The sequence below is a fragment of the Camelina sativa genome, chromosome 12, assembly GCF_000633955.1.
Source record: "Camelina sativa cultivar DH55 chromosome 12, Cs, whole genome shotgun sequence".
In the NCBI taxonomy this organism is placed as follows: domain Eukaryota; kingdom Viridiplantae; phylum Streptophyta; class Magnoliopsida; order Brassicales; family Brassicaceae; genus Camelina; species Camelina sativa.
This window is the reverse complement of record NC_025696.1, coordinates 9,292,571-9,309,407: the sequence shown is the minus strand read 5'-3', so window position 1 is coordinate 9,309,407 and position 16,837 is coordinate 9,292,571. Positions and strand designations below refer to the sequence as shown.

General features: G+C 34.3%; 1 protein-coding gene across 2 annotated transcripts; it reads left to right on the top strand.

The window, feature by feature from the left end:
• On the top strand, positions 7,878-12,080 carry LOC104731066 (auxin response factor 9). 2 transcript variants are annotated; one of them, XM_010450329.2, is made up of 14 exons: positions 7,878-8,356; positions 8,460-8,566; positions 8,682-8,777; positions 9,029-9,085; positions 9,182-9,337; positions 9,479-9,563; positions 9,709-9,799; positions 9,896-10,060; positions 10,147-10,260; positions 10,357-10,429; positions 10,515-10,662; positions 10,756-11,204; positions 11,339-11,526; positions 11,611-11,749. In XM_010450329.2, the coding sequence occupies exons 1-14, from the start codon at positions 8,341-8,343 to the stop codon at positions 11,747-11,749; spliced, it is 1,884 nt and encodes a 627-aa protein (XP_010448631.1). In that variant the 5' UTR covers positions 7,878-8,340. The 2 variants fall into 2 exon arrangements, with proteins under 2 accessions (XP_010448631.1, XP_010448630.1); XM_010450328.2 differs by having other exon boundaries at positions 7,881-8,356; positions 10,750-11,204; positions 11,611-12,080.

The window sequence follows — 16,837 nt, the reverse complement described above, 5'->3', positions numbered from 1 at the left end:
TATAGTATATAAAACTATACAATTCAACAAAAAAATATATGGATGAATTTAAATATTCAAATTTTGACCCGTTACTTAGTCAAAATTTTCTGATAAAGTAAGTTAAGATTTTTTTTTATATAATCGGAAATCACTTGTAATCTGCGGAAAATGATTAATTTCTGAGATTTTTTTGCCTATATATGGTTACTTAAATATTCTTTGGAGATTTTATTTTATTCTTTAGAATATATTTTTAAGAGGATCCTAATCCTAAATCTATATAACCTATCACATAATGAATCCATATAACATATCAAATAATTAATCTTATTTATAACCTATATTAATATTATATGGTCTACCAATTTGAAGTCATGTACTTCCGTTTTATTAAAAAGGGGATATTTTGAGATTTTTGAAAATATATACCTGAATGAAAAATCTGGTAGCTCATGTGATATTTTTTTTTTACATTCCATATTTAGCATAAATTAAATTCTCAAAATTATAATTTAAACACTGTTTTGAGAAAGTGATTATTTTTACCTTTGATAAAAGAAAACGAAAAACCCCCTATATTTCTTCTTAGATAAATCAGTATTAAAAAAATTTAACCGTTGAACCACATAATGCCTGCTCATGTATAGTATAGATGTTATCTTGACTCTACTTCAGAGGTTTAGGACATCAACTACTCCTCTGATGGGAATGTATGTTTCAGTTTAGCCCCTCCTCATATATAGTTGAGTATTTTATCCATTGTGAGATATTGTTACCTTTTCATTATTATTGTTTTATGAATAACTTTTTCTTTGAAATGCATGAAATGCTGGCACGAATAAACCTCAAAATGGTAAAATTAAAATTTCACCGTTTTCTAGAGTTTAAATTGTGTTATTTAAATAAAATATAGTAATGTTATATTATTTCATGTATTATACTATATGCTATTATTTCATTTAATGTATGTTATCCATCTAATAGTAGTTATGAATCTGGACTAAATTGCGATTGATTAGAGTGTACCATGGTTTAGTATAATAAATCCACTGGTTAATAAATGGAATATTTAGATATATAGGCCATGAAACATTCAAATGGTTGGTCTCCACATGGGTACGCAAACTCTATCTTTGTCCAGCCAATCATAGTACTGTATCTCTGCTATTTTATGTCTTTTATTCCTTTTATTTCATATTTTATTCATTTTATTTGTAAATTATTAATGTGTTTAGTTTTTAAGATCTTGATTCAAAAAAATGCTCATGTGCAGGAAAACAATGTAGTTAAATCTAGCTATTGTTACGAGTGTTGTTGTTCACACGTATAAAAACCCTTACTAAACTATTATATTGTGTATGGATCTTATTCCGGTAATATACTGTATTACGCATCTTAGAATCCTCGTTTACTAATTACTAAATATTTCACGGCAAGATGACTTGTTCAACTACATATAATCAACATCATAATTAAGTATCAGTTTTATAAGTTAATAACGCCATATATGTGACCCTTGACTCTTAAGAGGGGGTTAAGGGACACTTCGATTAGAATTATAAATTAATTATCGAAAAACACACACACACACACACACGAGCATATACACAATATAAAGTATAGTCCATTATGTAAAAATACAGGTGTCAAGCAATAAAGCTGTTTATACAAAATTCTATTTCCAACCATTGTGGCGCAATAATGAGCAGTGTAAAGACAATCATTCACACAAATCCTTACTTTGATTGGCAACTTCTTTCCTTTTTGTAGCATTTTATGATTTATAATTAGAGCTCTGAAAGCCAAATTAAAGATGTTTAACCCTTTATTATCCTTCCCACTATCATCCTCTGTGGGTTTTATGTGTGTAGATCTACGTACGAGGCCTACTTATCATTACTTTTGCGTAGCCACTTATAGGTGATTATATTTATAATTCAAATCTCAATTTCGAACTATACAAATATTTTTAAAGTTTGTGTGTGTGATATATATAATAATAACAAATTACACAATCGTGGCTAAGCTCGAGACCAAATTTGTGTTATCTAAAATCTAAATATACTTAATATAGAAAGATGTATACGTATATATATGGTTGAAAGTAAATTTCTAGCTATAGAAGATGATAAATATCATAGAACGACAGATGTACATATGGCCAAGCTAGATAAAGGCATCGGCAAAAACTTGTAACTAGCTATATCATCAAATCTGTTTGAAACAGCAAGCCACAAGCGCCTCACTAGCAAATGATCTGAACCTTTGTACAGAAAAATCCCACTCCAAATCAATAGTCATGAAACCCTAAATTTTGTCTCGTTGTACGAGTTTTTGTTTGTATTTATAAGCAGCATATGCATGTAGTATATATATATATATAACTTATGGTCTATTTGATCATATAGACCTTACATTTACTGATCACTACTGCAAAATAGGTAAAACTAAGTATCAAGCATATCGAACACATAACTTATAGTTCAAGGAAAATCATTTCTTTTTAATACTTGTTAAGTGAAAGTCTTAGTTCCAAGATTTTCATAAAAAGTATGAACCCTTTTTCAAATTTAAGATAAAACTCTCTTTTTTTTTTTCTTTCTTTTCTTAACATATTAATTGTTCTAGATATTGCCATCAAATATGAATAACTTTCTGAAACATATTTTCTTTCATAGAGTTGAGGGAATATGCCATCAAAAATAAGCAGGGAATCATATTAACTTATTAATAGATGATTCATCATTGACTTGCTGTTATTCCAGAAATTAACATCTAGCTTCATGATACACCAAGTCAATGCTCATGATTCAAGGAACAGACACACAATAGTGTTACTTTTATTTCCCCTCAAAAAATTGTAGCAGATTAAATCAAACAATGAAGACAGAGCATTGTTGAAATCTCTACGTACAAAACTCATGACTCATGAGCGAGTGAATTCGTCAAGGTTTGAAGAAGTGGTATACACTAGAGTATACCGATTGACTTTGAGGTTAAAATCAAAGAACATATAAATATATATGAACAATTGAATTCATCTCATAAACAGTACTACTAAACTCGATTAAAATCGAATTAAACACATTTGTCTGTTGAAAGAATCAAACTCATTAAACTGAGACCAAACATTAGAGAACTATATGGGGAATTAATGAATATCTCTAAGTGGACCGACGACGAAAATTCTATAATAAATTGCTTACTAAATGTTGAGATTCGTTACAACAAGCTCCGGGAATATACTGGGACAAGATACCAAGTTATTAGTATTAAATTCTTATTAAAATAGTGTAAAACGAGAAAGAGAAAATCCGGAGATGGTGGTGGTGGGTTTCGAAGAAGGCATCTTGCTTATTTATATCCTTAAAGGGAACAGAAGTTGTCAAAAAATACGTCATACGTGACGTTTTCTTGCATTTTTAGTCATATTTAAACCCTTAATTAAATTAGAACTAAACGATAAAGTTTTCCTAATTTATTAGCAGATTAAAAAGATCGACTATTGGATTATAATAGACTTTTCATCTTTCCATTTTGGCTTTTTTCTTATTTTTTAAAATTAAAATAGTTTGGCATTATTCATTGCCAAATGACTACATCAAATATTCGATTTGCCTGAAAAATTTAGAAACTTTTGATTATCACTTATCCATAAATACGATACGCTTAGAGATGAAGTTATTGTCAAATATTGTATTGAAATTTTTTCTTTGCGAGTTAAATATATATCATCAAAAAAGTTGTTAGGACAAAAAAAATGTTGAAAATCTATGATTAGCGTTTTTCCAAAAGAAAAAATCATGCATTATACATTACACGAAAATTGAATTGAAATGATAATACGATGATATTTGGCCAAACCATTATACTACTAGATACGGACCCGCACGTACGTGCGAGGATATTTTCATAAGTTTTTTTTTTATTTCTAAAAAAATTTGTTATATTGTTGTTAATTACAAATTTGTTTTGTTGGTTTGTTGAGAGTTTTTTTTTGTAAAAATATTGTATTACAAATATTATGCATAGTTGTAAAATAAAAAAAAAATAGTATGCATAGTTGTAAAATAGCTTCCGGGGATAAATTTTTGGATCAATTTTAACATAAAGTTTTTCTTAGTCCTTCATACATATTACAATTACGTTTGGCAAAGCTAATGATTGTTGTAAGTCTTCTAGATTCGGACCCGCACGTACGTGCGGAATTGATTTCAAAAACTAAGTTTACTATCCTGTATGCATTATATTATATACATGTGAGGTAATACTTGTAAACATATTTTTTAGGAATCAACATTCATAATCCAAACTTGTACCTGTTTAGTAATAGATTTGTTTTTAGTTCAGTTTATACAAACAGAATAATTAAATTCGTTTTTGTTATAAGTAAAGAAAAAAAAAAAGAGAAAGGTGGTATGTCTATTTCGAGATCTCAGATTCGTCTCATCCCATATATATCATGTTTTCTCATTCATAACTATAGTTTAAATAATAATTTACTGATTTAAAATATTATATTTTATTCCAACAGATTAAAAAATAACTAAAAGATTTGGTATAACATTTATAACCCGAACGTATATCAGTTGGGCATTTGGTACAAATTATTTCATATCTATTACAAATTATTATAAGATTTTAATACTATAGATTAGATAATATATACCTGAAAATTTATAGATTATATTTACTTATTTGGTTTATCATTGTAAGCTCGCAAGTAACCTGAAAAGCTGCGGGTTCACTGGAAAATTAAATAAATCTCGTCCTGTTTTCTTTCTCCCAAAATTTTATTTCGAATTTTAGTTGTCCAACCTTAATTAGTGATGTAAGTATGCATGCTTTGAATTAATTTTGTGCCAAATAGGTAATATAAAAATGAGTTTGGAAAAAAGAAAAAAGCATAATTTAGAGTTTTTTTTTAAGAACAATTCTTCTAAACATTTCAGTAATTTATATTACTGAAATTACTGTTGGGTTTTAAACGGCCCAAGGAAAAAAAATTCTGTCAAGAACTTTACTTTTTTTTTTCCGTCAAAAACGCATGCGGTTCTTCATCCTTCCTCTATCAGTCAAAGCAAGGCTCATCAGTCATCAACGTTAATCAGGTTCTTACAATTTTATTATTCTCTTGTTTTGTGTATGTTATTAAAGTTTTGAATCGAAGTGTGTTTTTAATTGTTTAGTTTTCTGTAAATTGTTTGTCCAACAAAAAAAAAGAAAAAAAAAAGTTTTCTGTAAATTGTTCTCAAACTATAACTATGAGAAACTGAATGACTCAGTGACTTCAACATCTTAATTTTTATTGTTTTCGCAGAATATCATTGTCACCATCACAACTCTTATTTTCTACGATTATTGATCTAGAATACCAAGTCTAGTAAATGATTAAAATTAAATATAAACTTTTTCTTGCAAATCCGATTATGGGTTCTAGGCATAATATTAAAGTGATGCTCGATTTTGTTAAAACTATTCTGATAATAGATGATTTGAATGACCTTTCTAATACACTTTTTTTTTGCCGTCAAATATACTCTCTTACATTGGAAAGAAAGACAAAATCAGTTTCTTTTTTGTCATGTTAATAAGTTAGACAAAAAGCTAAGCAATATGGATCTAGGCAAGAGAAGCATATGCAAGCACCTGCCATTCCATAGAAATAAGAGGTTAGTAATTTAATCCTCGTAACTTCTCATTTGAAAACTAATCAGAATAGATTTGAATTAATACTAAATAAACTTAGACAAAGTAATTTTTGAAAATATAACTCCTACATGTAAACCTTGTGAACCTTATAGTTATATGTACACTGTAGATGATATCCTTTTAACCATAGAGAATTGATTGAAAATAGCTTCCAAGTTCCAACTATGATCATGATAGCATGCATCTGCCATTGCCTCTTAAATCTGTAATCAAAGAGAAACTTGCAAATCAGAAACATAATTCTTCTCAATTATTTTCCAATCGAGTTTAATCACAAATCTCTCTAATTCTTTGACATTTTTTTCTTCACTCCATCCTAAAATTGAGAAGTTGTGAACAGACATATAGAAGATTAAAACAAAAAACATTTAAAATAAAATTTGTTTCATCTATTATGCTGTTTTTTTTAACTTAGTTTTCTTACACATAAATGATGTATTCTCACATCATCATCATCGAGTATCATCTTCAAGGTTTCTTCTAAGAAAGTTGTATATTGCCTCAAACTGGGTACAATCTTCACTTGTATATTCCAAATCATTGTTTGCAGCCATTTTTTTTGTTTTTTTTTGGAAAAATTTGTAATTTTAGATGGTTTGCAGTATTCGAGATGAGTTACACCTTCATTACGTCTACTGTATTTATAGTTGTAGGGCATGTTTAAAAAATTATTTTCTAGTATTTAAGATTTAATCATATCGTCTATAATTATAATTGGTAAGTTGCTAAAATTTTATATATAAGAATATTTCGAAATCGTTTAGAATATGGTAATTATCCGAAATTTATGTGTAAATTGTCAAAGATGATATTTTATTAAAGGAATAATTTTTTAAAGGAAAGATATTATAATATTGTAATCTCCTAATCGTAACAATATAATTTGAATTGTTATATGTTACATTAAAGGTTGACATGCTAAATACGTGGGTAGATTTGTGGGAAGATTTGTTTAACTTTAGGAAATATACACTTTAATATCGTGCAATCATATTGTTTGGCTACAATTTTTATTTGTTCTCTTTAAGTTCATCTACACTAAAATATCAATTAATACCTGTTTGGCTCTGATTTTTTGGCTAACCGTAATCCATTTAATATATGTTTGGCATTTCATGTAATAATTTTTTAGTCTATGTTACTTATTAAAAATGCTTCCCTTTTAATAGTATAGATACATACTACTTAAATGTATGAATATATTACAATTTATTTTGATGATTCTATGCTCTTTTCATATTTTCTAACTAATTTTTTTAGTGTTTTTTTAATATAAGTAAAGTAAGTAATTAGTGAAACAGGTGAAAAAGAAAAACCACGAGGTGGTGGGCTAGTGGTTCTAACCATGGTGGAAGTGTCGCCCTGTTGGTCTAGGCCAGGAATCGATTCTTCCTAAGTGCAAGAATTGCTCAATTTTATCCTTTTGGCCACATGGATATGAGTCCATTACTTACGGCCATTTGCATAATCGGAAGGGACCTTACCCGTGGGATGCCCTTCTTCCAGAGAGATTAGTCTCGAATTTTTCTATAGATCTGGAGATTTACTCTATGAGTTAAGAAAAAAAAAAAAAAAGAAGGAACAGGTGAAAAAATAAAAGAAGAAGAATATTAGAGGTCCAAAAACACTAGCCACAAGATGATGCTAACTAAAAATGTTTTTGGTCGTCCCAACCAAAACAAAAGAAAATAAAAGAGTGGTAGAAGTAGTAAATAAAGAAAAGAAGGAGGTCAAGGCTGTTCCTTGTGCTTTCCCAATTCTAGCCAGTCCTGTTGCCTGGCGTTGGGGCAGACAGGGGTGAAAGTGACAGAATCTTAACGATAACGCCTGTTTCGTTACCGTAACGGAACCACACGCGCCTTCACGCTCCGTATATAAATTAATTTAATCCAGTAAATTAAAAAATTATTCTTCCTAAAACCATCGAATCGAACGCAATCGTATTTTTTAATTTGTTTAAGTAGAAAAAGGTAAAAAACAAAAGCTACGTATAATTATACCTTTGTAAAGTTTCCTTTAATTATCAGATTTTTTAGTACCAAAAATAAAATAAAATGTTTCCAAAATTTTCAGACATAATAAAAAAATAAATATAGAAACAATTAAATTAAAATAATAATAATTGTCATTTAGGTAGAGGAGAGAGAGGGGGAAACGGAGATAAAAGCAACGGTGGTGGTGGTGTGTGAATGGCGTTTTAACATAAAAGACGCGAGTTTAGCGAGTGTGTGTGTGTGTCTATCAAAGGGGAGATATAAAGTCACCACCAAGAGAGAGAAAGTGAGAAGAAGGAGGTTACAATTACAGAGAGAGAGAGAGAGAGAGTAGCAAAGGAAGCAGCAGGAAGGATTTGGTGTTTTTGGTTGCGTTACGATTCAGATCTCTCTCTCTTTTGATCGTTACTCATGCATTAGAGAAGAGAAGAAGACCCCAGAGAGAAGAAGAATAAGACAAAAGATACGTGGATACGGAATCCAAGGGGTTAGGGGCTCGATCAATTTTTATTACGCCTCTTTCAGCTTCCAAGAGAGAACAGACTGTGATTGATAGAGAGAGAGAAGAAGAAGAAGAAACTTTATATCAGCTTTGGATTTTGGTTTTTTGAATTTGCGGCGGCGGCGGCGGAGACGGTTGAAGTTGGAGCTGATGACGAATCACGGAGGTATGTTGTTTGTGTAGTGTGAATGGAATCGGGAATTTGACTGGAGTTTTTTTTCTTTTTTCCGGCGACATTTCTGATTTTCCGGTGGACATATGTGGAACAGGTGAAGGTTTATACGATGAGTTATGGAAATTATGCGCAGGACCTCTGGTTGATGTTCCTCAAGCTGGAGAAAGAGTTTATTATTTTCCTCAAGGTCACATGGAACAAGTAACCTAACAACCTTCTCTTTCCCCTTTCCCTATTTTTTTGAATTTCAGATCATCGGTGTTTTGCAAATTTGATTTGGTATTTTTTTCTGATAATTTTTTCTAATTTTGGGTAGCTGGAAGCGTCAACGCAACAGGATTTAAATACGAGAAAGCCACTTTTCCTTCTTCCTCCTAAGATCCTCTGTAATGTTATGAACGTTCGTCTTCAGGTATCTTTGCTTTTTTCGCTTCTCTCTTTTGGCGTTTTGGAAATTTACATTGATTTGCCATCTTCATTAGGCTATTAGTTGTTTGGGACCTTTGGGTTGACTAACTATTGGATTCAAACAGATGGTCTTCTTTTAGGGAATTGACCATTTGTTATTGATGGATACTGTGTGAATCTCTGAAGCTAAAAATGATTAGACCAAATATGAGTGGCGATCTTGTTTTTGATTTGATCACTTGTGTTTGTTCACAGGCGGAGAAAGATACTGATGAGGTGTATGCCCAGATTACTTTGATCCCTGTAGGAACTGTGAGTGCTAAGTTCAGTTGATTTTTCTAAGTTTTTTAAATCCAGTTGAGTGTTATCATCACTAAATGTTATCCTGATTATTAATATAAATTGCAGAAAGTTGATGAACCTATGAGTCCTGATCCCTCTCCTCCCGAGACGCAGAAGCCAAAGGTTCACTCTTTCAGCAAGGTTTTGACTGCGTCTGATACAAGCACCCATGGTGGTTTTTCTGTTCTAAGGAAACATGCTACCGAATGCCTTCCTCCTCTGGTATGTGGATACCCTGACAGTTTTTTTTTTTTTTGCTTTTGGACTCACATTTGACTTTGATTTCAGCCTTTTGATATCAATTTCACATTTGATTTGGGATTTCATCCTTTAATATTAACTTCATTTGTTGTTATCCTTTAGGATATGACTCAGCAAACCCCGACCCAGGAGTTAGTAGCTGAAGATGTGCACGGTTATCAGTGGAAATTCAAGCATATTTTTAGAGGTGATGAATCCATTTCTTCTGTACTCATATCAAAGAGTCATGTATCCATGGCAGTTAATATGAAATGATAAAAATATTTAGATACCTCTGGGAGATATATCCACAAGATTTACTGATCTCGTTTTTCCTGAAACCTATTTTACAGGCCAACCACGGAGGCATCTATTGACAACAGGTTGGAGCACCTTTGTTACATCAAAGAGATTGGTAGCTGGGGACACTTTTGTATTCCTGAGGTATATAAGTCACACTGCTACCTTGTTTTGTTTCTTTTGATAGTCCATTAGGTAGATTTTGAACTCAAATTTTCCAAACTATATTGTATCGTCCAGAGGGGAGAACGGAGAGTTGCGGGTTGGGGTCAGACGTGCTAATCGTCAACAGAGCAGTATGCCTTCATCCGTCATATCAAGTCATAGCATGCATCTGGGAGTGCTTGCTACTGCGTGCCATGCTACTCAAGCCAAAACTATGTTCATCGTATACTATAAACCAAGGTATATACAATTATTACTCTTCGGGAACATCTGGGATGAGTCTTTTTTTGACACTCTGCTTATTGATTTACTCTCGGTTTGAGCAGGACAAGCCAATTCATTATTAGCTTGAACAAATATCTAGAAGCCATGAACAATAAGTTCTCTGTAGGGATGAGATTTAAGATGCGGTTCGAGGGAGAGGATTCCCCTGAAAGAAGGTAGTCTGAATCTTTTCTTTGTTATGTACCCTGCAAATTCTTTGTCCCCAAAACTGTTCTCTAACTGTTCTCTAACACATCTGTTTCTTTACAAAGATATTCTGGCACGGTTATTGGTGTTAAAGACTGCTCCCCTCACTGGAAAGACTCAAAATGGCGATGCCTAGAAGTAAAATTCCTTCCACTTTTACAAATTCTTCTTTTAATCTCTCTTACGTGTGAAAACTCAAACAGTCTGCTACATGTTTGTGTAGGTTCATTGGGATGAGCCAGCATCGATTCCAAGACCCGATAAGGTTTCACCTTGGGAAATCGAGCCGTTTGCAACTTCAGAAAGTGTTCCCCAGTCAGTTATGTTAATGAAAAAAAGGCCCCGTCAAGCTAGTGAAGTATCTGCTCTTGGTGAGACACAATCTAAGGCAGTTAATCTTGCTAGTACATAGCTCAAGTTTACTTTTTACATATCTCACTGACCATGTTTGTCTTTAGATGTAGGCATAACAGCTTCAAACCTTTGGCAATCCCATGAGTTTGCACAATCGTGCCTCACCTCACAGAGGAGTTCTTCTCAGCAATGTTACCGTGATTCAACTGAGGATGCTAAGAAATCTGACTGGCTAAATAACTCTTACTCTGTGTCAAATTTATCAAAGGACTCAACACTGAACGACCAAATGGTTTCCCCAGTCGAGCAGAAGAAACCCGAGACAACCGCTAATTATAGATTATTTGGAATTGATCTGATGAGTTCTTCTCTAGCGGCTTCCGAGGAGAAAACTGCACCCATGCGACCAATCAACATAACTAAATCGACTCCGGACAGTAACTCAGACCCAAAATCCGAGATTTCAAAAGTATCAGAAGAGAAAAAGCAGGAACCTCCGCAGACATCACCGAAAGAGGTCCAGAGCAAGCAAATCAGTTCTACAAGAAGCCGTACCAAGGTATGTAATGAACATATAAGAGCATACGTCTCTGTTTACATGATCTAGATTTATATATGCCTACAAGGCCATGAGAAGTGTATATAATGTCTGTGGATTTAAAACATGACCCTGATTCCGTGATTGCTGAACAGGTGCAGATGCAAGGCGTACCCGTGGGCAGGGCTGTGGATTTAACAGCACTAAATGGATACAATGAGCTCATAGACGACCTTGAGAAGCTGTTTGACATAAAAGGGGAACTGCAGAGTCGCAATCAATGGGAAATAGTGTTCACAGACGATGAGGGAGATATGATGCTTGTTGGTGATGACCCATGGCCGTAAGTGTTAACACCTTTTATATCTTATTCAATAGAATAACTGCACAAAACTCATATATATGTTGGCTTAACTTTGTGATGCAGCGAGTTCTGCAACATGGTGAAAAGAATATTCATATGGTCAAAGGAGGAAGTGAAGAAAATGACACCAGGGAACCAACTACGGATGATGTTAACGGAAGTTGAAACAACGATATCCAAATCCGATAATCACTCCAACTAATTCTTTCTCTTCTCTACACTAAATGGTCTTTCGGAACTGTCTTGTTCTGTTGCGAGGGAAGAACAAAAATAAAAGAAAACCACATCTCCCCTTAGGCTAGGAAAATGGCTCGTTTTTTTGGAGCCTCTTGTGGGAAAAGAGGGTTTATGGGGACAGAGGTCAGAGAGGTTTCTACTTTCAAAGTAGGCTTTTGGAAGTGTTTTATTTATTTTTCTAATTAGGAACTTGAAACTTTGTGTGCGTAAGAGAGACGAAGGTGTAACGAACAAAAACATGAGAAAAAAATGAGATTGTGAATAACTACTGAAGGACTTTTGTGACGTTTGGATTATACCTCATGGCTCCCTCGTGTGTACTTTTTTTTTTTTTCTTTTTTTTTTCTTTTTTTACGTTTGTTTTAGATTTTTGTTTTTGTTTCTGTTTTTTCCTCATGTAAGTGACAGTGTACATATTTGTCTTTAAAACTAAACTTCAAACACGACTCTCTCTCTTTTTCTCAATCGAAGCAAAATCCTTCTGGAGACCAAACAACTAAGTCTCTTTTGTACTTCAAACCTTCTGGTTACGCTGTGGATTTTGATGGGAAAGTTTACTATTTATTAAATCATTAGCATTCTAATAACATAGTTGTTGTATCTTTTACAATGTATTGATTTGTGAATCATAAAATAAAATATAATAGAAATTTTAAGAATTTGTATATTTTAGTATACGTAAGTTCACATAACATGCATACAATGTGGCATGTGCAAATCATATGCATAAGACTAATTTCTCATAAGAAAGTTTATATAATATATGAGCTTGGGTCCAATATGTGTATTTAGATTTGATTAAACGTTAGATATAAAGTGAAGTGAGCAACCCTACTTGCTAAATTCCCAAGGTGCATATAGAATCCTTTAATCAAAACAATCAATCGTATATGGACCATCTTTTCGCTATTAGCTACCTCTCGACCTGTTTATGCTAAAAGTGTTTATTCCATTACATCGAAGAATTCTGGAAAATAAATCATATGCAATCCGTAATTCATTTACACAGTTTGTTGTCACATGCTGACCTGGTGAGATTATAAATTGTAAAATGTGTCTTGCTTTTGTTGAATTATGTTATGCTATCATTCCAAATCTCACGCCAAAAAATTATATAATGGAAGATTAAGATATACTAGTACTACCAAGTTACTACATCTGACTCTTTTAGAAGAAAAAAAAAAAAACAAATTCGTGAATGTTTTAACTGCTCGTACCATTATAATATGTACAAATACATACACAATAATTATACCATCGGGTGCGACGGCGGGATCGTGGTGGTAAATAAAGAAAAGAAGAAAGAAAATTAAATGGTACATGAGAAAGAAATTAAATGGTACGTGAGAAAAGAAGAAGAAAAATATTGGCCCATGATCGAGGAAAGGAGGAAGAGATCTTGAAGAGATTAAAAAGCTTAAGCAAAAATGTGGTCATAACACAAGAAAGTTAAACAAGGCTAAAGAAAGAATTTAGGCCGTTAAGAAGAGAGAGGGGCAGGTAAACAGACGGCAGAGAATAAACAACGTGAAGAGAAGTGACGGATGGAATGTGAGCTCGTGTACGCGGAACCTAGATTCTTCAATTTCCCGACCAGCTGCCACTTTTACACCAACGAACGGACGAAAGAGAGAGAAGGGAGATTTAGTGACCAAAGCTCCCGATTTGTTGTGGGAGTTTTGGACGCGTGTCTCAGCGCTTATGGTGACATTGTGAAGCAACTCTCCTGCACCACGTGGTGATGCATGCGAAGGGCAAAAGCGACCAATGAGCGAACATCTCTTTTGGCTATAAAAAGAGAGCTAATCGATCCATTTGCTCCTTTAGTTAAAATTATACTAAAAAAAAAAAAACATTCTCTAAGCTTTGGTTGATCAACGCAAGGGAGGAGCTGCTGAAAAAGTTGACGGGGACGACCAGGCGGAGTTAGGAATTACTCTTATAGGGGTCAATATTTTTTTTAATAACCAAAACCTATTAATTGTTTTTTTTTTGTGGGGGTCAATAAACATATTTGTAATGATTTTATGGGGGTCAATATGCATATTTTCATGATTTTTTCTGATTTTTCTTCTAAAAATACAAGTAAATTTTTTTTTCTTGTAAATCCATAGGGATCAATTGACCCCAGGCTAACACACTGCCGCTGAAAAGTCAATGGAGAACGGGAAGGAAAGAGGAAACCGCCGGAAGACATGAGAAGGAGAAATAATGGACTTCTCAGTTCAAAAATCTGTGAGTAGTGGTTGTTTGTTTCCGTGGGATCTTGCATAGACTCTCGAGTTTATGTACAAATCTATTGCTAAAAGAAACTTGAAATCAAATAGCTCTCAAGAAGAAGATAGTCTGAATGATTCATCTTATTCGATAAGGGAAAATGGCTTCTTATAGCCTTACAACATTGACTCTCAATTACTAAGAAAGATACGTAACGGAAGCAAACAACAATTACTGAGAAAGATACGAAATAAAGATACAGCTTAATTAGCTCTTGAAATAGTGCTAAGAATTATTAGATGATTTGACCAAACAACAAGAAACTTCCAACAAATTCCTCCCCTTAAACTGAAGCTCACCTGCATCAGTTTAACCTTCGAACTCCAAGGAGCTGCCTCAGCTTTTCGTACTGATCAAGTTTGATTGGCTTCGTCATGATATCGGCTATTTGATCATTAGTTCCGCAAAAAAACAACTTCACGGCTCCTTCACTCACCAAATTACGCAAGTAATGATACCTGACATCGATATGTTTTGTTCTACGATGCATAACTGGATTCTTTGACAGCTTTATCGTCGAACTGTTATCACAGAGGATATCACTGCAGGCTTCATTCAAAAACTCCAATTCCTGCAACATGCCCGTTAGCCAAACACTGTGACAGGCTGCAGAGGTAGCTGCAACGTACTCCGCTTCGGTAGATGAAAGAGTAACAATGTCTTGCTTCCTCGAACTCCAACATACAGCAGCTCCATTCAATAAGAACACATATCCAGAGGTGCTCTTTCTATCATCCACATCACGAGCGTAGTCACTATCTGTGTAACCCACCAGCTTCATGATTGCTGATCTCTCATAAAACACTCCAAAATCCAAAGTACCTTTTAAGTACCTGAGTACTCGTTTGGCAATCAACATGTGCTCTTCCTTAGGATCTGCCATAAAACGAGCTAACAGACACACTACAAACATCAGATCAGGCCTTGTCACTGTGAGATACATCAAGCATCCAACAAGCTGCTTATAGAGTGTTGCGTCAACTCCGCCAACTCCTTTCTTCGTAATGATTGCACCTGGAACAATTGGATTTCTAACCGAGTTACAGCTCCACATGTTGAATCGTTCTAAAACTTCTCTTGCGTATTTCTTCTGACAGATATGTATCCCCTTAATACTCTGATGAACTTCTACTCCGAGGAAGAACTTCATCTTACCCATGTCAGTCATCTCGAATTCTCTCTGCATTGATGACTTGAACTCTGCACATAGGAGTTCATCATTGCCAGTGAAGATCAAATCATCAACATAGAGACTTACCACCAACCAGGTGTCCTTTGTTTTCTTGTAAAACAAAGTGTGATCATAGCTACTCTTCTGGAATCCTTCTTTCACAAAGTAAGCCTCAATACGGCTAAACCAGGCTCTTGGTGCCTGTTTTAGGCCATACAGAGCTTTTCTCAACCGATACACTTTTTCTTCCTCCCCTGCTCTGATAAATCCTTCCGGCTGATCAACATAGACCTCCTCCTTCAGCTCTCCATACAAAAAGGCACTTTTAACATCGAGTTGATAGACACACCAACCTCGTTGAGCTGCAACTGCTAGGAGACTCCTTATTGTATCCTAGCGAGCAACAGGAGCGAACACCTCTGTATAATCAATTCCAGCAGTTTGAGCATATCCCTTGACCACCAATCGAGCTTTACATTTCTCCACATGCCCCTTTTCATTTAACTTTGTTTTGTAAACCCACTTCACACCGATTGACTTTGCATACGCAGGTAGAGAAACGAGCTCCCATGTGTGATTCTTCTCAATGGATTGAATTTCTGATCTCATTGCATCGATCCACTTCTCTTCCTTTTCAGCCTCATAAAAGTTCACCGGATCATCACTGACAGTAGATAACGCAAAAACAACAGCAAAATTCATCTCGCTCTCTTCTTCTTCACTTAATTCCTCACCTGTTACATAATCTTGCATCCAAACAGGTTGTCTTCTCGGCCTTCTAGAGTGTTCTCCAGCTCCGATTTCTCTATTTTCAACTCTTTGGGGGCTGATTGTTTCCTCAGTTTCTGCGTTTTCAATTTCTGCAGGAGCTGGTTCTGTTGCAGTTTCTGGCTCAACTTCATCATCGGTTTCATCTTCTTCAGTCACTTCATCATCTCCCCAAACGAGTTCCTTCTGCTCTGGTTTGCTCAATTTCCAATCCCATTTAGCATCTTCTTCAAAAATAACATCTCTGCTAATGACGTATTTCTTTGCGATTGGATCATACAGCCTATAAGCCTTGGATTCCTCACTGACTCCAAGTAAGATACATTTGTGACTTCGATCATCAAGCTTGATTCTCTTCTGAACCGGAATGTGAACATGACCAATCGAACCAAACACCCTGAAATAACTGACCTTAGGCTTCATTCCCGTCCATCTCTCTTCAGGAACTTCATCCTTTATGGCTTTTGTCACACTTCGATTCAGAATATAGGCTGTCCATCTTGCTGCATCGGGCCAGAATGATCTTGGTAGTTCTTTCTCGGACAGTAAACAGCGAACCATGTTCATTATAGTTCGGTTTCTCCTCTCTGCTACCCCATTTTGTTGAGGAGTATATGCTGCTGTCAACTGTCTTTTTATGCCATGATCTCTGCAGAACTGATTGAAATTCTCAGATGTGAATTCACCACCTCTGTCCGTGCGCAGTCCTCGTATCATGGTTTTGGCTTCCTTTTCCACCAAGTTTTTGAACACTTTAAAGGTTTCAAAAGCTTCTGATTTCTCCGTAAGAAAATAGATCCATGTTTTTCTTGAGAAATCATCAACAAGAACCATTAG